Source organism: Erpetoichthys calabaricus, chromosome 4, assembly GCF_900747795.2.
Source record: "Erpetoichthys calabaricus chromosome 4, fErpCal1.3, whole genome shotgun sequence".
Classification (NCBI taxonomy): domain Eukaryota; kingdom Metazoa; phylum Chordata; class Cladistia; order Polypteriformes; family Polypteridae; genus Erpetoichthys; species Erpetoichthys calabaricus.
The window spans coordinates 222,568,751-222,592,746 of NC_041397.2; the positions used below are offsets into that span (position 1 = coordinate 222,568,751).

The 23,996-nt window shown below is 40.4% G+C and overlaps 1 protein-coding gene across 1 annotated transcript in view; it reads right to left on the minus strand.

Moving 5' to 3' along the window:
- relt (RELT TNF receptor) overlaps positions 1 to 23,996 on the minus strand; it is a 43,012-nt gene that overhangs the window by 14,795 nt on the left and 4,221 nt on the right. Inside the window, 1 exon segment of the mRNA XM_051926822.1 lies at positions 2,078 to 2,152. Coding sequence (XP_051782782.1) covers positions 2,078 to 2,125 — 48 coding nt within the window. The 5' untranslated portion in view covers positions 2,126 to 2,152.

Sequence of the window (23,996 nt, forward strand, 5' to 3'; positions counted from 1 at the left end):
AGTCACAGCCAGATCAAATACTGCTATGCATCAGACACACAGCAAGACCCGATGCTATTGTGGCTGCCAGTCCATTGCAAGGCTCCCTACTAATTCTGTTCAAAACCAAAGCCCATGAAGAAATCCCACAGAGACATTGAGAGAACATAATGTTTCCTCAGCAGTCCAGGACCCTGGGATAAAGATACCTGATAACTGGTAAATAAAAGTTGAGTCAGCACTAATGATTACTGAACCACATCTATTATATTCATTACTGCATACCATCCTGTTGGTTTGATGTTCTGACTCAGCAGTTCTTTATGAAAAATTTACACCCACGTATCTCTAAGTGCTTTCCAAACCTTGAGGCAGTATAGTGAAACGCATTTCTGAAGGTGTGTTCCCTTCCGCCCAATTAGTGACCTGGAAAAATATTACAAAGAACCTTTCCCATGACAGTGTTCTAGTCACCTTGAAAAACACACCACTACCTGTCTGCCCAGTCCCTTCCTTCTTGGTCAAAAAATAGTTTCAGAGTAGGGCCTCATGCTCCAGCAGTAGACTGAAGAAGAGCATATCATTACAGTACAAAAACATGGGAGCCACCATGAACATACCTTACTGTAAAAGTAAGCTCTCTGTTCAAAAAAATGTTAACTAAAACTTCACCTTTAAAGCCTATTCAAATGTTTAAATGCCCTGCCTAGAGGATGTGTAGAGGGTGCAGAGCTATAAGAGTTCAGGTTCTTTCAAGTGGGTGCAGCTTTCAGCATTTCCAGTTTTCGTTTTGCCAGCTCATCAGCTTATTAAACTTGTTAATGTCACTCTGCATTACAGCTCCCGAAGATACTTGAGTAGGCATTAACTGCGAGCAAATGGATCTGGACTTCAGTGAACTGCACAAATAACCTGTAGCACTGCTGAGAGTAATGACGTGGTGTAGTGGTTACTGCTGCTGCCTCACAGCTCCATAGTTTTGGGTCTGAAAATTAGCGCTGGCACTGTCTGTGTGGAGAGTGCACATTCTCAATGTTTAGGTAGTAGAGAGTGTGATTGGCTACCCTAAGTTAGCTGTGTGAGCAGGAGTGTGCTCTACCTGGCACCTATTCTTCTAGGATAGGCACTGACTCCCTGTTGCCCCCATTAATGTCAGCAGGTTGCCAATAAAAGCTCCCCATTATTTTGCAACAGGAAAATGAGTGGCCAGCCAAGTAGTTGCCATGATCTTAATTGTGCAGATGTACCCCTGCCCTACAGACCATTTGCTGCATCATGTTTAATCAATATGAAATCAAAAGAGATAAAGGAGGGCAAAGTGAGCTGAGCTGTTACAACACCTCTTCCTATTTTTGTATCCAAATGCATCTGTGGCATCTTGGCAAGTGATTCAGCCTTGGGTTTCCACAGGTCTTCCATAATCTACTACAATAATTTAAAGCATCTCTAACATCATCTTTTTGTTTTCTTACGAACATGTTAATGTGCAAGCCTTCTATCACATTGTGTTGTATTTGTGTTCTAATTCTAAAAGGATGGCAACTGTAAAAAACAGGAAATATACCATCAGTGTGCTTATGTTGTTTTTTCCCCATCCATTCATTCATTTTTCTAACTCACTTATATTGTTCAGGGTCTGTAGGAGGCCAATGCCTATCCTGGCATCACTGCATATAGCGTACACATTAAGTTAAAGAGAATGGATGGTACAGCCCTGGTTAGAGCAGGAGGAAGTGGCAGGGCACACTCATGCACAGATCCACACTCGCTCACACTGGGCAAGTCTTGTGTCGCCTGTTAACCTTCAAGAAAATCATAAAGGTGTGTTTATGAACCAAGGAGTAAAGCAACAGCGTTTAATGATAATATTATCGCTATCTTTACCCCAATTATCTTTCCATTTTAAATCACTGATAGACTCCTGGCTACCAGCACGCCATACTCCTTCAGTTGAGTACTGCTTGCAGCTTTAACCCCTGGAGAAAAAACGATTTGATTCTCTGAGTGAAATGGGAGCCCTTTTTCATTTTAATGTGGTGTGTGCCTGAAGAAAATTACAAGGCAGGGGATACTTGATACCCATGTTGATCACTCTTACCGTGAAAAGAGAGACCACAGAACAGCAAAGGTGGCTCTTCATCTTCATCAAAATAGTCTTCTAGGAGCATAAGATCTGGGGAAAGAAAAGTTTCAAAATGTCACATTTGCATGTATTGCCCCGTTTACATTATTCCTGCCCCTCTGTAGCAGTCACTTGGCAAATTTTCCATTAGGCAGCATGTGAAAGAAAGTGGGATGCTGGCCTGTTTTATGAATTATAACCTTGTACACAGGCCTCACTCCAATGATTAACATTTTCTGACACTCTTAATCTAGTTCAGGGTCGCAGGACCAGCGCCTGTCCTGACAGCACTGGGCTCGAGACAGGAGACAATACACAGCATCCAAGAGTTATTCAGAGAAAAAATAACAATTGCTTTTACTGACAAAACAGAGATGATCAAGACACTCAAATGTACCTGAGGTATACTACGGAGAGACCCCTTTTTTACTTTCTCATATTCTACATGAGTTCTTCCTGTATTGCTTCTCTGTTGTACTTTATTGTGTTACATCAATTTTTGTTTCAAATAATTTCTCCATTTCCACAATGAATCTGTTCTTAATTTCATACTGCTGAACTTCCTAATATTGTGCCTTGAATATCGCTTTCTGGTTCAGCTTGTACTTGAGTTATTTTAAATGTGTATTCTATTTCTGAGTTTCATGTTTGATACTGTAATCATGTTTGCCTTGTAGAAGTCTCTATAATGGTGCATGCTGTTAATAGCACTACATAAAAATGATTAATTGACATCTGCTGGTTAGTCATGATAAAGACTTGCTTAACCAGGCTCTCAAGTGCACACATAAACTAAACCAGTGGCTGCATTAAATCACACCAATACCAGTTTAGCTGGTGCCTAGTGATTCAAATGTTCAAGTACCCATGGTGAGCTCTCTCAGGGTATAAACAAAACTGCTGACCAGCTGCCACTGAATTCTAACTGGAGATAAAGGATGAACTGCAATTCTTGCTGTGCTTCCCCAATGCAAGATGTTGAGGGACTTGCACATGCTAAAGAACGCAATCCCAATAATTTCAGATCTTCCGGGAAGAGGGCAAACATACAGTAAAACAGTTTAAAAATATAGAACAGATAGTAACAGTGTCCGTCAGAATTCTGACAGATAGTGGCCGTGGGCCAAAAGCAATCTGTATACTGTATATGCAAGTGGATATGTAATATACACCATCATGTCTGATTCCACAGGATGCCAGAGAACGAGAGTGATGACACCAAGTTCATCTTCTCGGGCACATTGGTCAGTCACACAAACCCTCTGTGAAGCAAAAAAAAAAAATCCTCAATGTGAAACTTCAATACAAAAAGACAGGTATTCTGACTGGAAATTAGCTCCAGATGCCTTTATTAAGAAACTGATATATGGAAGTGATTTTAACCCAAAAAGTCACATTAACATAAGTTCAAAGATGTATTCTTTAGCACATTATATATTAGGTCTAATTATGGAATAGTTAGCAATTAAAGTATCTGTTATTTGGGAATACATCATATTATAGGGGGACTGTTATTATGAACTATTGTGCATCTGGGTTTATTTTGTATTATAATGTGCAAAGTACCCCCTAACAATTGTAATAAATTGTTAGCAGTCACTGTAATTCTATTAAAGATGTAATCCTAAACTTCACTAAATTTGATTTCATCTGCGACCCGGGCAGCCGACAGTGTGCGGTTTGCATACTCTGTCCATGCTACCCGCATTCTCACACATGCACATTAATTGCCGGCTCTGTAGGCCCAATGTGAGGGAGTGAATGTGTGTGCCCTACAAGGGCAGTGTCATCCAGTCTATGATTGGCTGTACTAGAAGCAGGTTCGGTGCCAGCATTTAGCATACGCCTAAAGCACAGATCATGGTGGGGAGGTTGTTTGGTTGGAGGGGTTACGGCGGGAGGTGGACCGCGCTAGTTAGCTACCGAACAGTCGGTTGGCGCACTAATAAGCTTGGCATAAGGCGCAAAATAACCTAGCACCGGCACTGACTAACAGTACCATTACATTAATTAAAACACTGCTCAACTGTATATTAATTAAAATTATTTTTTACAAAAATTTATTGCAATTCAAATCGGGAAGAAATGAACACAGAGATAATAAATCCCACAGGTCACCACAAGAACACAACTGAAAGGTATCAATTGTTTTACAGACCGGGGTATTTAAGAAAGTGTTGTAAAATATCGTATCAAAAAGTTAGGTAAAACTGGATTCAAATTCCCTACTTACATGTATGATACTTCTATTTACCTATGCCGTACTTTGTTTGCAGTTATGTGCTTTGTCATTCGATTTCTGCTAACCCCGCAAACGAGCGCGTGCGCACAACATGGAGCCAAAAAGAGCGCACGATGACGTCACCAGCGGCGCGCGCGCACACGAGAAAACTCGAGCAACTGCTGGAGACCGGCGAGGAAGAGTGGCTGGTGTTCAGGACGTTTATACACAGTGATATATGTAATATCAAATACCAAACATATTTAATGTACCGGAGAGCATGTTTTATTTGAATATCAGCTGAGGGGTTAGAGATATTACTGGCAAATTCCGATGTATTAGTATTTAACTAACCCATTATATCAAAGGGACTTTAAAGATAGGGCATCATTGGCGCAAACGCCTTTCGCCGGTCCCAAGTTGCGTCATCATTTCTCTCCTTTTGCCAGCCCGACCACTTTTTACTCTGTTACAACGACGCTAGCGATTTCTACATGCCAGGTTTAAGTAATAGCCATGTTCTGGATTAAAGGTAGGGATCTTTCGAACTCTTTTCATTCATCGATTTAGTTTAACATCCTGGAATCTGCCTGTTAGCATTATTTCCTGGTATGGCATCTGCCCAGCTTAGGACCTCAAAGCACTGCACAGGGTGGTGAATCCAGCATAGAATAATACAGGAGCATTGCTGCCCTTTGTCCAGGGCATATGTAAAACATGCTGCCTTAGAAAGACATAATATTATTGTACAGTATTAAACATTAAGTCATTCGCTACACATTCACTTTTCGCTCTCCATTAACTCTCGCAACACTAGATTCAGGGACAGTTTTTACTTTAAAGTCTTCATGCTGTTCAGCAGCCACTTGTACTATCAACCGTGTAAGTATACCATATCTTCATTTCCTAGATGCATTTAATGTGATGTTGTATTTATTGTCTGCACTATACTACTGTCACTGACCTGTGGGAGAAATTAAGAATCTCAATGTACTGACAATAAGTTTCAAATTGACTATTTCACATTGTGTCTTCTACAAGAAAGCATGAATAAACCCATTATGAACCCTAGTGTTCTTCCAACACCGTCTTGCTGTAACAGGCATGCAAAAAGTTTTTTTTTTTTTAATTTTTATCTTTTTCACAGACACTTAGCATCTCCCTTAAATCTCAGTTTGTCTCCTCCTCACTTATCTGCTCATCAGCATCAACACTTCTTCCACCTCTGGTTTTGAACTTTCTACTTCTGTTTTCATCTCCTTTCAATTCTTACTGTCTGATCTATTGCTTTCTCCTTAACACCAGGAGTAGGCATATCACTGTGGCACTAGGTCAGGTATTGCCACGTGTGCCAGTGGTAAAATGAAATATTCTTGCTTTCCCTGACATTACCACAGTTGAATTCAGAATAAAACAAAAACTAAAAGGCACAGGGACAACCCTAACCAAATTCCATATTTAAACTGACACACCCAACTTATATCCCTTCAAAGCCAATGGAGCACTACTAAAAATGTGGAAAATTGGGAATATAAAGCAGTATGAAAAAGACAAAATATCTATTTTAGAAAACAAAGTCCCAGAAAAAGGAATGGTGAAAATCTTTAATTGCACAAGTGTTTCAGAACTAAATGCTGAAGTCATAATAAAAGAAACAAAACATTTGGCCACTCACAGATCTGTCTGCCTGTTTCAGGCATTGCAAAAACAAAAGCATTACAGCTTACAATGGCAGCTGCAAGGGTTTACACTGCCAGGTATACAAAAGCTGTGTGACTTCAGACTCACCCAGGGTTCCTTCTTGGCAGCCGTGTTTCTTGTGTATATCTGACTATCACTTCTGCCCTCATATCTCCAGAATTCTGGGCTGAAAGTCTAGCCTGGTAATATCATGCATGTTCTCTCAGTGGGTGAGTTTTCCCTAGCCCCAAATGCACCCACCCCACACATCCTAAAAGACGTACAGGTTAGGTTGACTGGCCACGCTAAAATTAGCTTAGTTCACATACAAGTACTGTGTATGTGCAAACATATCTTGTATTGGACCGACATCCTGCTCAGAGTGTCTTCTTTTGTTGAACTCCATGATGCAAAGACAGAATCCTGCTCACAATGATTATGAAAGTTGAGAAAATTAATGAATGAATAAGCTGAATAGTAAAAGTTGGGTTTTAGAAAGCAAGACGTTTTCATTTTGTGCAGCTCAGAAGAAAAAAAAAAAAAAAGATTTTTGTTGATTAGTGAGTTTCAGAGAACATTGCCCATTATACAGTGTCAAAGTATACTTTTCTTTTCTACAATGTATGCTACAAGGGCAGGTATCTAGTATCCTCTTAACAGTGAACCAAATATATTTTTGCAAGTATACTCAAAAATTACAGTTTGGTATGTAAGCAATAAGGCAGACGAATAGTTAATTCATAATACAAAGCACAGGTCAGTAAGACATTGTAGGAGGAGAGCCGTTTGGTCATGCATTTAGGAGCCTGTATTTGAACAATTCAGTATTGACTCTCATAAGTAAAGTCCAGAGGCTTTCAAGCTTTATATATTATATAATATGGTCATCTGAATAATGGAGCATACTCAGATGAGAACAGTTTAAAATCAGATGAACTGGTTTTCTCTAGGAGTTTCAGTCTGAATCTGTTTCAAATATTCCTCATCTCTCTTAAACTAAACTTAGCTGGTGCCTCATATTAACTAAGAGGTGTCTCAACTGACCTGGGCAGAAACCCGGGTATAATAGTAACCAAACACAAAAAGCTGTGCATAATGTGAACTCGGCCCAGAAACAAGTTACTATTTGATAACCACATTGAGACGCAAGTGTCAGATGCCAAAAAGTTTAAGATACCAGTGGCCAAATCCAGCTACATGAAGCAACAGGCACATTGCCTCATTTAAACTCCCCAAGTACACCATATCATATTAAGACTATAATATCATATATATACTATAATATGATATATATAAATATTTCATAAATTGGGTGCCAAGAATATTTTGTTCACTCCAGATTACTACTCAGTGTAGTGGGAGTGTTAAACTGTGAGAAACATTGGAGACCCTGCTAACTACTGGTGGAAATCCACAGACACAAAAATGTCACTGTTCATTTTTTTTGAGTGCATGTTGAAGAAGAAATGACTGTTTTGAAATTAGCATGTTATTTACTACATGTTGGTACATATGAATGTACACTTGTCATTAAGTCTGCGTTAAACTGTTAATTTAATTATCTTAACGTTGTGTGACTACTTACAGTGTTCTGTGAGCCTGATTTACTTGAGTGTTTATACAAAATTTTACTGAAGTAAATAGGATCAAATGCACTGTAGTGTTCTAGGTAGAGAAAATATTTGGTACCAAACTCCTTCTGTTCTAACTGTGTGTCCAGACAAACAGTAAATCTAAAATGACAAAAAGTTACCAACAGCAGTGGTCACTTGGCATTTAGCACGTTTCTTTCTTGCACCACTGTATGAGTGCTCTGTCAGCACACGTTTGTACGGCAGTCAGTTTAAGATGAAAGCACAGCGCGCATATTTTTACAAACTGATTTCTAATTAAGAACTCCAGACATCTCCAGATAGAGTGACAGAAACAAGCAGCAATATTCTCAATGGCAGGAAACGTTTTTCAAATTTCATTTTTAAAATTCTCATTAACTGCAAGCTGACCCTCTCCTGGGTTTTTAAAATTGTGAGTTTATTGTCACCTTATGTCAGTTTTATGATTCTTTCATTCCCACAAACTTACTTGTTTAAAATCTCAACCCATTTGAAGGCATTTCATTGCTAATTTTTGTTAGCTCCAACTGCCTTCTTGCAATTCAGAAACATTCACTACCAGTTGCATTATACACAGATCTTTTTATCCACTTGTGTTGAACAAAATCAAAGACACAAATACCATTGCCTTCTCAGCTTGGTCATTTGTATTTACCCATTCACATTTATGTCTTTTCCAGCTACTTTTTCTCCTTTATTCCACCTAACTGTTCATCTACAATAATTCCCCCACTTGGCACTTAGTGCCTCATACTTGTTACTTCATGTATCAGGAGAAAGGTGCCATACCATTAAGTTTAAATTTGTACATTTTCAAAGAGCTGAGCATCAACAATCTATAGTAATCCAAATTATTGAAACAGTTAATGACACCTACCCCAGGGTGCCTTCGGAGAGTTTCTGATTAGCTGCACTGGCTGTACCTGCTTCTGATCAGTCAGTGATACTTGAAACACTAGCAATGCCCAAATAGGCCCCTCTTATATAGTTCTGAGCTACACAACAAGCTCCTCCCAGGCAATCATTGCCGTTTATCGTTTATTATCCACACAAAAGGGCAATTGGATGCACTGGAAGAGTAATGACAGGCGGTGCAGTGTGGGCCTCGACTATCAACCTTAAGCAGCTCGAAGTGTGGGCAGCCTGCCAGCCCTCCCTAATCACTGTTTTCCATAAATGACTGCTCGCAACAACAAGCAGGGAAAGCCCTGTTTGGCTAGGAAAGTGTACAAAACACAAATGTGGCTCAGCTTTCCATTGGTGAGGTCTAAGCCTAGGTGTAGTGACCAGCAAGCAACAGTGGGCACAATGGAATTATTTGCCATGCCACTAGCCTGTAATTAGGGGTAGTTGTTTTCTGTTATGTTACACTTCCAACTCTTTTATTATGTTGATTTCTTTTAATGTCACATCAAAATAGAAAGGAGGGGTGAAATCAAGCATGTTAGGGATGATGTACAAGTAAACATATATTGGTAGAGGTAATACGAGGACATGCAATGTCGCAAGTAATGAGGTTCTTTGAACAGAACATACAACTTGGTGGGGACAACAATTATCATGCTAGGCACCATTGTTCCACAGCCTCATATGAATAAGGTGTTGGGGTGTAGGCAAATTAGGAAATGTGTTTCCCATTCCAGTTGTATTTTTGTTTTACAGGGTCCACTCATAGTGAAGGGATGCTGTTAGGCAATGGAATTCATGAGGCAGACTTGAAAACTACATGGTCATTATTCGAAACCCAACTTCTGGTTCACTTTGTGATCCTCAGAAACCTAAATGCACATAAGCATGTGTCTCCGTGATATCAAGCGAGACTTCTTTCTTCTTTTTCTCTGTTCACGTAGGTGCTGAACCATAGAAAAATGTATGAGACAAAAATTAGAGGAGCATGGACCTTCAGTTTTCTTTTGCTTTCGAGAGCAGCCAAAAAGAGCACAGCAAGCCACTTCAAACAGCACAGTGAGATATATTGAATATGTAAGATCTATTGCTGTGGTAAAACACAAGGAAAAAAAGATAATTTTCTGTGTTGACTCAGTAGTTTAATAAATGCTCAGGTTACCCATTTAAGGCTAAAGCCTACAAAAGATGGTCTACAAAGGTGCTGTGCAGAAAGAAGCTGCATACCTGTCCATGTCAGCCATATTTGGTTAGCTGAGGACCCAAGCTGTTTGATGGTAGAGGCATTCACTGTGTCTTTTTTCCTTGTGTTCTACCTGTCAGTTATTTGACTTTGGTTGTTCTATGAAATTCATAAAGGGATAATGTAAATATTTGCAGGATTATTACAAAAGGTGTCAAAAGATGTAGCCAGATGGTCACTGATGCAAAATAAGGCATATGGTACAATTCTCAAGAGTGCGAAGGCATTACAGTATACCCACTGCTATAGTAGAATGTTAGCCATACTTTAGTGTGTGGCTCTGGGTTGTGTCCACATATAAATATGGTAGTTAATCTTAAGGGATGGCTGGCAGGGTCATACCAACTAGTGATTCCAGAAGTAAAAAATGGCTTAAATAACCAGAACACTTGCAAAAGCAGATTGAAAATCATGATGATGGTGGTAATGATGAAAATCTTAAAAACCAAGATAAAAAAAAAATCCTCTCCATTTAACATACATGTAATATACATAAATGATAGGCTAAATTCCAATAAAATTCAGCAAACAGTTTTTAAATGTATGATGCGTCATTTTGTTGAGAGTCTCCTTTGTTTTGATGTTTACTGTCAATATTAGGATTACAGCAAAGTTTACAGAAAAAAGGTGAATTAACAGAAAAAACTTTTAAATTATAACATTCGTACAAAAACTTCTAAATTCCTTGTAGAATGTACAGCTCACACTGGTCTTTTCCAAATGCAGCATATGGGAAGAACAAAAGCAGCTAATTAAACAAGGTAAAATGACTCACAGATAGTGAACATGGAATAATAACCTGCAGCCATAGGAGTCTCCCAGGACAGAACTTGGCAAGCATTGAAATTCTGACATTTTAAAATGGTGTACAAGCAGCTTGTCCTACAGTTAGCCCTAGCACTAGACTGAATTTCAAAAAGGCTCAGCTGCCTGACAGAATGTGTGCCCATTCTGCATTTTGGCATATCCAGACTGTGTGTCTTTCTGCTTATTAGCCCCTGAGCCAGGGAAGCTTGGTATAGAGAAGATTTGACGATTATAGCAGTCACAGGTATTGCATTTCATGCGCCCCATTTCACGGTACTGTTTGCATCATTTATGAGACATGGGAAGTATTTGTAAACATATTTGGAAAGCCTGCACACGCTCCCCTGCCAATTCTGTGTGGCCCTACATCCCCCTTAATGTGCAGGTTAGAATAAGTGGCAGCTCTGAACTGACCCTTATATGAGTGTGTGTGCCTGAATGGATCCTACGATGTAATGGTGCCTTGTCCAGAACTGTTTCCTGCCTTGCCCTCAGTGCTGCAAGGATAGGTGCTAACCACTCATGAGTCTGAACTGGATGACATAGGTTTCAGAATGATATTATATTTAAAAAGCACCATTTTCATTATTACACTGCTATCTCGCAAATAAAAAATAACAATTAGCCCTTCCTCATCCTAGCTGGTATCTAACAATAAAATGTACCCTGTAGTTGGCTGACAGACAAAAGTGTATATTTGCTATTTAAGAAAATGCATCCATTTTATGAAGTAGGTGGTTCCAATTCAGGGTTGATAGATGAGGTCTATCCCTGTAATGTAAGGCACAAGGCAGGGATGATGATGATGAAGAACCAGCTCCTGATTCCATGCTAATTTAGACACTAATCAACCTAGTTTACACATCTTTTGAAATTCGGGATGTACCTAAAAGGACATGGAGAGAATATGTAAACTACACATACACTCAAGAAAAAGTCTTCTACAGGATCATACATCTCAGGCTGTGATGCAGGTTTGCTTCCAGTAAGCCACTTCTTTTGGATTAACTGATCAGACAAGATTTACAGTTTAATCCGGAGGTGGTAACACCATGATTTATAACATCAGTCTAAAACATGTTACCAAACACACACGCTATCCATTTGTGACAGCACAAGACCCCTGTCACAAGAGACCAAAGCTGCTCTCAAGTTCTTGAACACAGAGCCCAAGGTAATGGTGACTGACGCTCATCTGTTAGTGTTTGCTGACCACAAATGAGAGCAGGCCTATTTTTAAGCTGTTCTGCCATGGCAATACAGTGGGACAATTTATTATCACTGTGTCACAAAGAAACTCCAATTAACCTCATCCAGGTTCCAGAAGGGCATGACAAAGCATATTAACAGCCAGGTCAGCAGCTATTTTTACAGAATTGCACTAGCTAAAAAAAGACTCCGACTTTTGCAAGAGGCTGGATGCACAATGCGAGGGTCAGTCTAGTAGAATTTAGTATAGTAACCATTTAATAACCTAGTTTTAGACACGCTAGGACTTAGAGCCAAATATTCAGAAATTAGTGGTCACATTACTGCAGACATACCGGTCCTTAAAGTACAGAATTTTAATATAAGTACAACTTCCTAGATATCTCAATTAAGCAAATATGAAAGGGCTGCCAGTTTTACCACTGTTTAGTTTTTTTTTTTTTAATGTACCCCTCATTATAAAGAAATAGTCTGGAAAGTTAGGGCTTAAATCTGTCATTGTAGGTTTCTCATTCCAATCCCATGTCTCTTAGGATATATTAGCTAATTATTAATCACCGAGTTGTTACACAGAAAGGTGCACATATGTAAAGGTGACAACTAAGAAGATGGACCCATCTAATTGAGAAAGGCACAGCCCTAAATCCTGAAGCTAGCCATATATCGTTACACAGCACTGTGCCTTTGCTTCAGTTCGGTTTAATGAAGGCTGTTTTTCAAAGCCACCGACGTACATACTTATGTTTAAAACAACCACAGCTTATTTGTAGCAAGTGTGCACAAAACAGTAGACGAATGAATGATTGCAGAAAACAATAACAAGTCAGGTAATAAGCAGCTGTATAGCTCAGTAAACAGCTTCCTCTGTCATTTAAATATGATTCAGTGGAAAGTGATCCAGGAAAAATATTCACATTAGGCAAAATAGCTGGAAGAACCCCAAAAGTTGCTCCTGCAAGCTTGCAGCACATTGCTGTTGTCTTATTTGGAAACCACTTTAGGTTTTTTTTTTTTCTTCTATTTTCAAAAGCCACTTTGGGGACCATAATGTGAAGTAAAAAATTACAGACTAAGGTGTCAAATGTAAAATAGACACTGAAGGAAAGGAGGTGTGTGTAAACATTGCCATTACAGAGAAAGTCTTTGTTCTTTAAATTGTCACACACATATGTGCACACTTAGGAGGGGTTCTTCTCTTAGCTTCTGCTACCCAACATGGCAGTAGTGCAGGCACCTTAGTGGTGTTACCTCCTTGCTAGTAGCACTCATTTTACAGTTATGCTTTTACCTCTTTTTTTTTTATGTTCCCATCTGTTCTCCAGCCAAACACACGTGTATGTTCTGTCATGAATATCTGATTGTGTTTACCCGAAATGCTACACACACACACACACACACACACACACACACACACGATCCTTCTCTATTTAACTTTCACAGGCCCACTCTGAATTCCTACTGTACATTTTAAGAGACCCTGCATCCTCCAGACTGCGAAAAGGTTTAGTGAGTAACCGGACATCATGTTATACTCTCAATCACTTCTGCTCCTCAACTAACCAATATGTCTTACTTTACACAGAACCTTAGAACGCCAAAGAAGCTTGAAACTACACAGAATCAGAAGTGTAAGTAACAACATGGAATCAGTGGTGGGAAGTGAACTGGAACCTGGTGACATCTAGCCTGTAAACGTACTACCAGACCACACTACCCGTATAAGCACAGGTCCAGCTGTGTTACCCGTTCCCTTTATGCCATCCATTCACTTCCTGAACTCTGGCTCCAAAAACAAGGGCTGCCGTCACTGCATGTTCCCAACGCTATATCATCTCCCCAAGTCACGCGATTTAAAATCAGAGCTGTGATGGCTTTAGCACTGTCAAACATCAAACTAAAGCAAACTGCATTGTGTGAGGTATCTGTGCCCTTCCATCTTTCATTTTCCACTGAACAACATATTTACACTGGCTGTGGCTGTAGTGTCTATAAGCACTCTTTTTGACTGTGTACAACCATTATGATAAATGTGTGTGGTTATTATTATTTTAATGTCATAATTCTAACTTACAAATGGTTGAAAAATTTGGAGCCTGTTTTCTTTTATACAATATTGCAGATTTTGAGTAGGTGTAAACTGTATCTGTGGAAACATGCCACAACAGGCTAGAATCCCACCTGAGCAATGCCTGTATGAATTTCTGTCCTTCCACATTTCAAAGGTGGGCATGTCAGTTTAATGGGTTACTTTGAGCTGGCCATTAATTACAACTATAGTGGCACAGGGAGCTAGTGCCTAATCTCAGAATCATTGGCACAAGGTTTATACAGACCCAAATTTTCATTTACTTTGGGCAAATTTAAATTATCCAGTCAGCAAACAGACATGTTAATTCTACAAAAACAATGTCAAGGTGAAATTTTAACTCCTGGAGCTGAGAGGATGTTATTTTCTGCACAAATACACTTATTTTTAAAGTTTAAGAAAAGACTAACTTCACCCCTACATCAAAACAAAAATGCTGTCCAGATAGTAGGAATATCCTTCCTCTGGTCTGGATGATATCACATGAGAGATGCTCCTGGCAGGTTGTCCTCCTACTGTACTTGTTGACCTGCGGCCCCTGTTAAGAATTCGGTCTTCTACTGGTTGAAATAATACTTTCACACTAAATACAGAAGATAAGCTGTGAGATTTACTGTGTATGTTGGAAGAATAAAGTTAATGGACAGAAAGTCCTATATACAGGTTCAGTAATTTAACTTATGATAATTCCTATTCTCATCCTGTTATAGATATTTAAAAAATGAATGTCAATTAAATCCATACTAAAAAAAAAGAAAAAGTCAGGAGCTCCATATGACAAAGGTATGGTAAAGCATTACATAAGAACAAATCAAGAATGTGGAGACGTCAGTGGGTCATTGGCTTGATGCTGTTACCATGTACTAATTCTGTGCTTTATCCTTTTATCCATTTTGAACTCTTTCAATCCAATTGTAGGTTTATAGGAGACCAAAGTGCATCCCAGGAGCACTGAACACAAGGGAGGATCACAGGGTTCACTCCCACTGAGCCAGTTTAGATACCAGCTAACCAACACAGACAGACACAGGGAGAACGTGAAAAGTCTTCCAGAAAGTAACCAAACCAGAGATCTGAAGTGGTCTGAGGCAGCAGCACTAACTGCTGCTCCACCATGCTGTCCTCCTACATTTTGCGCTACTTTAATTTACTTTAAGGTAATTTTTCTCGGTAGCTATGCATACATGAAACAGACTGAATAAAAAGCAAAATGTGGTAACATTTTAAAATGTTAAGACATCCATAAAATAAAAAAGTGACATTGTGTTTTTTCCTGTTTTCTTGTTAAATATCCTGAGTATACCTCAAAAAAGGCAATCTTAATTCTACTGTCTTAACACTTTTGGAAGGCACCATTTCTCTAGACTTACACACTGAGTGTAAAGATCAGAAGTAGACAGTGCCAACTTAATTGTTTTCACCTGAAGTCCTTACACTTCCCTCACTGCAGTCAGACATATGCATTCCTGGTTTCCCTATCTTCTTCTTTAACTGCGAGAGACCACACATATCATACAAGACCCAAACTTAGACAAGCATCTTACATTACTTGGCCGGATGCAAGTCCGTAATGTCTGGGGAAATAAAGTTACACCATGATTACAACTCCCAGAGAACAAAGGCAAACGACAGGAAAAGCACACAGCGGAGCAGTGTCAGCAGCTTCGATGTGTTCTTTATTTGGAACGATGGAGGATGTCGGATGAGGTTTATTTGAAGTTCACAGGATGCCGCCCTGGCAGAGAGAAACAGCTGTCTGCGGCAGTGAAGGTAACCTTTGCTGCAGGTACACTGCCAAACTAAATCACTGGCTTGCTGCATACCTGTTACATCCGCCATGGCCATTTATAGCTACATCCGAACCAGACGTGTAATTCCTAAAATAGACTCTCTCACACAATCTTTATGTCTAAATTATAATCGAACAGTCAAGTAAAAAAACATTTTGGTAAACATGCATTTGTTGGTGTGTGGGCAACACGTCCCTGACACGCCATAAAATGCACAGATGCAAATCCAACTCGCCTCCTTCATCACCCTTCCAATGTGTTCATCCAGTTTATTTTTAAGCAGGTGTTTGTCAAGAATTGGTTAGCTTATCTTACACCAACCTTTACATTTTGGCCAGCAGCCGGCCCATTATCTTACTCTGTTGAAAAACCTTTTTTTGCGAAACACCACTACTTCCCATATGTCACAAAGATCTTCCCCTTAATATGTAAATTAGTAAAGCAGAAAACAAACTCATCAGTTTTCTCGTTAATGAGGTGGCACTATACAGCAGACTATTGTTGTTCAGGAATGGCCACTCTTACTGTATGCCACAGTCTGCAAGAGGAATCGTCCATGTGTAAGCAGTGCATGTCTTAGTGACCTCTAGCTGAACGGAAGACACTTTGGGCAGTTCTAGGAGTTCTCCTAAGTCTACAGTAGGTCCAAAACGGGACAGACTACTCCCATAGTACCTCAACCCCTTTCATTTATAGGCATGACCCAGTTCAAGGAACTACCCACTACATAAGCAGCAATCATCTCAAGGGGTGTCCAAAGTGTTTGTATGATAAACCTTCCCTAGGTCAGCATTGCCCATGTGTTTGGCCAATGCAAAGTGCACTGAACCAGTCCCTGTGAAAATGCTGAGGTGGAGAACCTTACATAAATTAAATCTTTGCAGAGTGAAATCCACTTTGAGCGTGTTTACATGGTCATCCTTTCATTTTTACACTTTATAGCCATTAAACAAGCTTTTATGCACACCCATCCTGGCACTGTGTATCAGTGTTATGCACTATGGCACTGTGCCACCCAGATGTGACTAATAAAAATATTCATGCTTTGGCATTAATTTATAATTAATGTCAGCTCTGATTACACCTGCTCTTCCTTTCCATGTAAATTCAGCAGTTTTTTGTTTTGATGCAGTAAAAACTGAATGGCACTTATATATATACACACACACACACACATATATATATACACATACATACACACACATATACATACACACACCAGACAGACATGAATCAATTGTTCAGTGTAAATGACCCACAATTCCCCCCCAAAATCAAATTAAGGCCCAAGTGCAGGATAGAAAATGCTTTATAGGAAGCAAAGCTGTGACATGGAAGCAGTACTCTTTAGGTGAGTCAGCAGGGCGGCACACCTCTCACATAAGCACAGACCTGTAATCACTCATGCTATGTATGATGGCCCTGGCTGGCTAATGAAGCATTATTAATTGTCAAGAGCCAGTATTTCCCAGGATATGTATGTGTCAGTGGCCTTTTCAGTGCAGAGTCGCTACTGGACTTTGCTGAGCAATAGCATACAGTCATCAGGATTCAGGATCCTGAGAAAAACTATAATTATGACTCAGAGAATTTCAGTTGTTGCTAGTTTCTATTTTTGGCTGTGGTTCGCAGTCAATTTTTACACAGTTGTTTGCCAGGCTGAGAGCCAGCTGTGCCCAAGCCTGTGCAAAAACTAAATGAGAAGTTCTAAAATTATAACTAAGTATTCATGACACACTTTGCTGATTTCACAGGGATTATAAACTTAGGATAAGAACAACTGTAGAAAGGCATAGTAAGAAGTGGCCATTGACACCTCAACTCCCTGTACCTTTAGATGGTTATCTTCACCCCAGTCTCCTGCGGTTTGGTCAGTGTGCCCAAAAATACACATTGAAAAATATAAATGCTGAAACAACATCAATGGTTATCAATTGCTCTAACCTTTTGATTGTGCTAGTTGAGGTCTTTGCAGTAGGATTAACAAAAATGTTTCAATAGTAAGCATTAATCATCAATTTATACTGTAACATCAAACACAGGGCCTAGAGCCATCTTAGGCATCAAATAGAGTGCTAAATGTGAAAGAGTGAGATCATCTTTACTTCTGGTCTTTACCCCGGCAGGAGCAGCTTTTTCAACTTTTTATTACGTGATTACAGCATTTGCATTTTTTTTTCCTTTACATTAAACTCAAGGAGAAGAGCCCTATGATTTTTAATATTGGCTGCTCCATCAGTGATCTTCTCTTTGCTGCTGCACATCTGTGCAAATATGGTGTCATAAGACACTTTAATGTACCTCTGGCAACCAAAGACCTGTGTGTCCTGATGAGTGGCCAGAACACCAGCATCAATCACTAGTAACAGGAATGACTGCTATTCAAAGCCAAGCCCATGAACTGTCATCAGGTCATGATAACTTTATGGGTCTCCAATGGAGCCTGCTGAGGGCACGTCATCCATTGTTGGTAAAGTGCAGTCACACAAGGGTGGCGTGGTAATATGACAGCTGGGGCAGTAAAAATAACCGTCTTCAAAATATATTTTTAAGAGAAAATTAACATTTTTATTACTCTGGTTTTATTATATTATTTGCTTATAACTTTCGCTGCTAAAGTCTGAAGGATGAATGAAAGCCTGCAGATATCTGTCTTTTGAGCACTTGCTAGTGTGGCTATGAGAAAGGACAGACATGTTAACTTGAGGATCAGAAAGTAAGCTGCTGAGAGGTTAGTGAGGACTGTCCTCTGCAAACACAGATGATAATGACATGCACTCATTTCACACCCCACTCTTCTTCGAAGTCTTCTAGAGTGACAAAGCACATTATATGCAGCTAGAGCTATTCGTGGCGGTAGGTGGCAAACCAGAATTCATCTAAAAACTGAATGGATTATGCTCAATCAAAAACTTCCTTCTTAGTTGTTCCTAACATGTCTCACTGGATGATATACTGTAAATGGATGGACACTCTACACACAAGCCTCCAGGCTTCTGGTCTGGCATTTTGACCATATCTGTAACTTCACCCGTTCAGTGGGCTACCAGTATACGGCTACATATACAATACAAGCTGAGAACTTAAATATAATAATACGAATAAAAATTCTTTACATTTGTACTGTTCTTTTCTCACTACTCAAAGCACTTTTCGTAGTAAGTGTGAAGCCACTTTAACCACCACTAATGTGTAGCATCCACCAGGATGATGTGACGGCAGCCATTATTACACCAGAACGCTCACTACACATTTAGCTATTGGGTGGTGAAGTGCTGAGAGAGACAGAGACAATTAGAGATGGGGGATAATTAGGGGGCCAGAATGACCAGGCCATGGTGGTCAATTTAGCCTGGACATCAAGATACATCCTACTCTTTGTGAAGGATACTCAGGGATCTTGACAGTGAGTCCGAAACTGGATTTTACATCTCATCTGAAGGACAGCACCATTTTTACAGCACAGTGTCCCCCACCACTGCACTGGAGCATTGGGATCCACATTTAGACCACAGGGTAAGCGCCCCCTGCTGGCCTCACAAACACCTCTTTCAGCAGAAACCCAAGTCTTTTCCTAGATGGTCTCCCATCTAAGTACTGGCCAGGCCCGAACATGGTGTATGACCTCTTCTGAAGTGCATGAAGATCTTGAAAACACACAACCTTGCCTGGCAGATTTTGTTTTGTTGTTTTGTCTTTTCTTTGCTTGTGTGTTAAGTGCGGTTTGCTTTTGTGCTCCTGCACTTCTTCAGCCTCCATCCAGCTTTCCAGATCCGAGTGTTCCTAGCATTCACTCCATCATGACAAAGGATCCAGCAATACAGTACCTCTAGCAACACAGCTTTAAAGAAAGGTAAAAACAATACCCACTTGGAATAACAGATCTACAACTGAAGAATCTTCACAGAGAAACCAAAATGGAGTGTGCATTATAAGAATACCAAGTACACAGCAGAACACTGCGCTGGTTTCTGCAAAGACAGACTCGTGTCAACATTTTCATTTTAATTACCACTCCAGACTATGGCTCCCTGTCACCTACTCAATAAGCTGGTTATTAAAATGGACGGATTGACTTTAATTGCCATAAAATTCGTCACATGGGGAAAGCAAAAGCTTTTGTTGTTATAGTTTGCTCTTTTTCTAATCCTGGTATCGTCAGAAGAACACCATAAATCACACGACGCGACAGCAATAGTGCCACAAGGTTGGGCGCATTAAGTGAAAATGAGGGTGGAGGGATGTGAGCTGTCCGTAAGGACTGCAGGATCCACCTGCTAATAACAAAGAGTGCTCCATGTACATAAAAACATGTTATTCTTGACAAGCCGCATTCATAAAACCGCATCCGCAAGGCCATGTGGCACAGGGCCAGCAAGAAGGAAATGAGTGACACTTTACTCAGAGGTGCGATTCATGGTTATGGAGTTGCTTGTCTGCATTAACAAAATAAAAAAATATATACTTGATTTGAAAAAAAAAGAGGTTTTAAACTAATTGTGCTTAATTCTGCTTACTGTGTGGCATTCCTATGTGCACATAGCAGAGAGTGGCAGCACTATAACTATCATTCACAGATTCCTCTGCTCATCTGAAAGTTACAGGGACACATTAAGTTCTACACACAAGAGGAAATCACTCAGCCCATTTGGTTAGACGACAGTGAAATTGTCTCAGTATGCCATCCACCCGTTCTTTAAAGTTGGGGTCAGTCCTTTAACTCCAGAATATGGGCCATTCCTAACAATCCTTTGTGTGAAGGCTAAAAATCAATCAGTTCCAGACACTGCAGTCTTCTAATGGCAAAAAATGTCCACCACTCCTGTAGATGGGTCACCTCCTCACAGCAAATGCATTTCAAGTGTTCAAGGGGAGACTTTTACAAGTTTTTCACATTATCTTTTGTATGTTTTTGCTGCATTTCTTGTACTCCTACTGTATTTATGCACGGTTTGACAAAAACTGTGTGCCTTGGGTATAAGTGGTTTGGTATAGGATTTCAGTGTTTTGAGACTGTTCCCCTTCACATATGAAACAGTTTTGTGACTGGTGCTCCTGTAATTCAGACACCAACTCTGTTAGTTGATTGAAAATTCCCATATCAAAGTGCTAACTGCCTGCCCTCTTACACAGCCGACACATACTGCCAATTGTCAAATAAACCTAATAGAACTGAGCTTTGCACCTGCATTTGTAATGGTCAGTCAGTTTCTTCAAAGTTAAACTCCAATAATGTGCCTTTCCCTGTAATGACTATATTGATTGCTTAATAATAATAATAATATCTTGAACTGAACACCCCCTTCTTTTTCTTTAGTGCTGCACCAGATTCGTCTACCTACCAAGTCTCAGACCATCTTAAGTGTTGGTAAATGTGATGCTAGGACTTCTGGTACCGAGTACCACAAAACGCATTACACACACACACACACACACATCTTATAACAAAGTCCTTCTAGGACAGCACAAGAGCTACTGACTACCCACCCCTGACCTTGAGAGGACCAAGGACTGGACACGTTCCTCATTCTTCGTAGGATTTCCTGCAGGAGAGCAGCATAAAAATAGACCTGGTTTGACCCATCATCCACAACTCACATGCACGCTCATGATGCCACCCACTTTCTGCCACTGACAGCAATTGTGTATCATTACAAGGACAAAGCTGCATTTTAAAAGAGAGGTTACAGAACATTTTGCCAAGTATGAGGCTTCTGTGAAGCCACAGCTGCTCGTGCCCGTCAGGGAATGCCAGCCTGCCTCCAGATTTTAAGATTAGATTACAAAAAACACTTTTGCCTCCTTCCACAACTGGCACCACTAGCACAATGACCAGATAGGACAACCCTTCGTATCCACTTGGTATTTGGCCCCAAAATGCCACACTATGTTGTTCCAATGAGAGGCTGACCTTGTGCACCAGCTCTTGAGTTTATTAAATGAATTTAGCTGGAGTTTCTCCTGGCAACACTGGGTGCGAGGGCACCAGTCTATCACAGGGTTTACATGTGCACCCATGGTCAGTTTGAAACTGCCCATTAACTTAATATGCACACCCTTGAGGATGTAGGGTAAACTGAGGACGTATGGAGAACATGCAAGTATCACACAGACAGCAACCAGGCGTGACACAGCCGCACTCCCTCTTCTGCTCTGCTCCCCAACTCGTATATTAGTTTATAAAACGGGTTAATTGTGCAGATTTGTAGGAACTGTCATTAGTTCAGTGACCAACTGATGGCTTCTGCTCTGAACAAAACTGAAAAGTAAGCTACAAAAAAATGCCCTCTGAAATGTACTCCCTTTCTGCTCAGGGCAATGCTGCAGCGGTCCTACCACAACCACAAATGGGACACAAATCTGACAAACATGCAGTACATTTTTAAAGTCATATACCCGTTTGATCAATTTTCTGCCTATTGATACTTCTAGAAACTTGTGCTGAATTAATCACTGATCCATTGGGTCTAAATACAGGAATGAATTATTAAGCCCACCACAAGTGATCACAGGGATCAAACACAGATGTGATCGAGTGCTGCAGTCCCTCGGCACAATAACTGTTCTGATAAGTTCTACAAAATAGCATATGGCTTGAGAGAAATCATCATGTAACTGACGTGCCACGCAGAGCCAGTCTTCACTTCTGTTACTACCAGCTAGTTGCAGGTGGGATACCCAACAGAAAAGCACGTTAGCCATAGCTGCAGTGATGCAAGCTACCCCCAGAGAGGGTCTACTACTCTTGCCTACGTTGTTATAAACCTTGGCCTACATACGTGAAGTTTCTTAGAATAAGTAGGACCATTGTAAATCCAGGGCAGTGCAGCGAGTAAAGTCCTCCATTAACAACACTAAAGCCACAGTTGGTGTGGAAACACTCCAAACTCACTGGGAACTTACCAGGCTGACCAGCCTTCAAAGAGTTCGGAGTAGATGGTGAGACGATGGAGCTGCTGTACCTGACTTTCAGGTGAGAAACAAGGCTTCACGACGGTGAGCCGGTACACAAATGAATTCTGCTATAATTGTATCATAATTGTACCGTCTGCATGAAGGATTTTTTGTTGTCTTGTCAGCTTTGTGAAAGCTCTTTTTTATGGCTACAGTAAAAGCTGTGATCCCGGTCTGCGACTAGCAAGATTTCAAGGTGAAACCTTTAAGACACACAGAATCCATGTCCTCACATTATGGGAAATTGAGATTTGACTGATGACCATCATAAACAATGCTGCACATCCTCTCCGTGACACATCGACTCCTTCACACCTACCTTTATATTCCACCACTGTGGCTACTTTACCTTTAGCCATGTTTAAGTTTCTTGCAGATTGTGTGTATCTGGGGGGGTTGTTGTTGTTGTTTGTTATATTTCTATGTTTTTCAAGCTCCTGTAAAAAACTAAAACTCCCCCTTGAAACACAAATAAAGTTCTAACTCTCTAGCTTGACTCTTACCCAGTGACGTGGGCCGAGTGCTCGGTAATATGAACTGACGGTCACTGCGCTGTTTGACAGATGGAGTTTCTCAGTGGCCCCTTTGAAGTGGTCTCTCCCGGTGGAACAGTTCAGCTGAAACAAAGCTGCTCAATGTGACATAACATCGTCTTGTCACCTTATCCAGTAAATACACGGTTTAAAAAAAAAATAAAAAACACCGGATCCAGAAATGTCATGGCTTTTCTGTGGTTTGGAGAAATGTGCTTCATGCCTAATACGTTTAGTTTGCTTTTTACTTACTAAACTGCCTTTCCACAGAGCGAATGTCACATCAACAATAACCTTAACATCCCTCCCTAGAAATTCATGTGAACATTAGGAACTGGAAAGGTCTGACGTCCCAAATGGGTCCTCCGGAAATTCCCACAGTAATACAAGAGACCTGCTTCAGTCACCGATTCTTCATCTTGGTGCTTCCCACACTGGAAACAAGGCAGAACTGAGATGGACATCACAGAACATCAATGCGAACACCTACCAACAGTTTTCATTCAGCAGTCAATCCAGCCACAAGAGTGCGGCCTGCTTACCTATCGAGGTCATTCACATAACAGTAATTGCCCACTTACACTATGGTTTAAGATCACATGGGGTGGGGTATCTGACTAAGAGGGCATTTTGTGACCGACGTGGTGTCTATTCTGTGACGTTGTTGGCGCTGCATGACCCACGTCATACCTTCTGCGTGTTGCAGTTAGACGCCCTTCAGTCCTACACACTGTGAGGAAAAGGAACATGGATGTGGATGGAACGTGTAGACTCCACATTGACAGAGACCAGCCTGATGGAGTGGACAGGCCGCAGCACTACTACCCAGTGTGCCATGGGGCTGCATCATAAT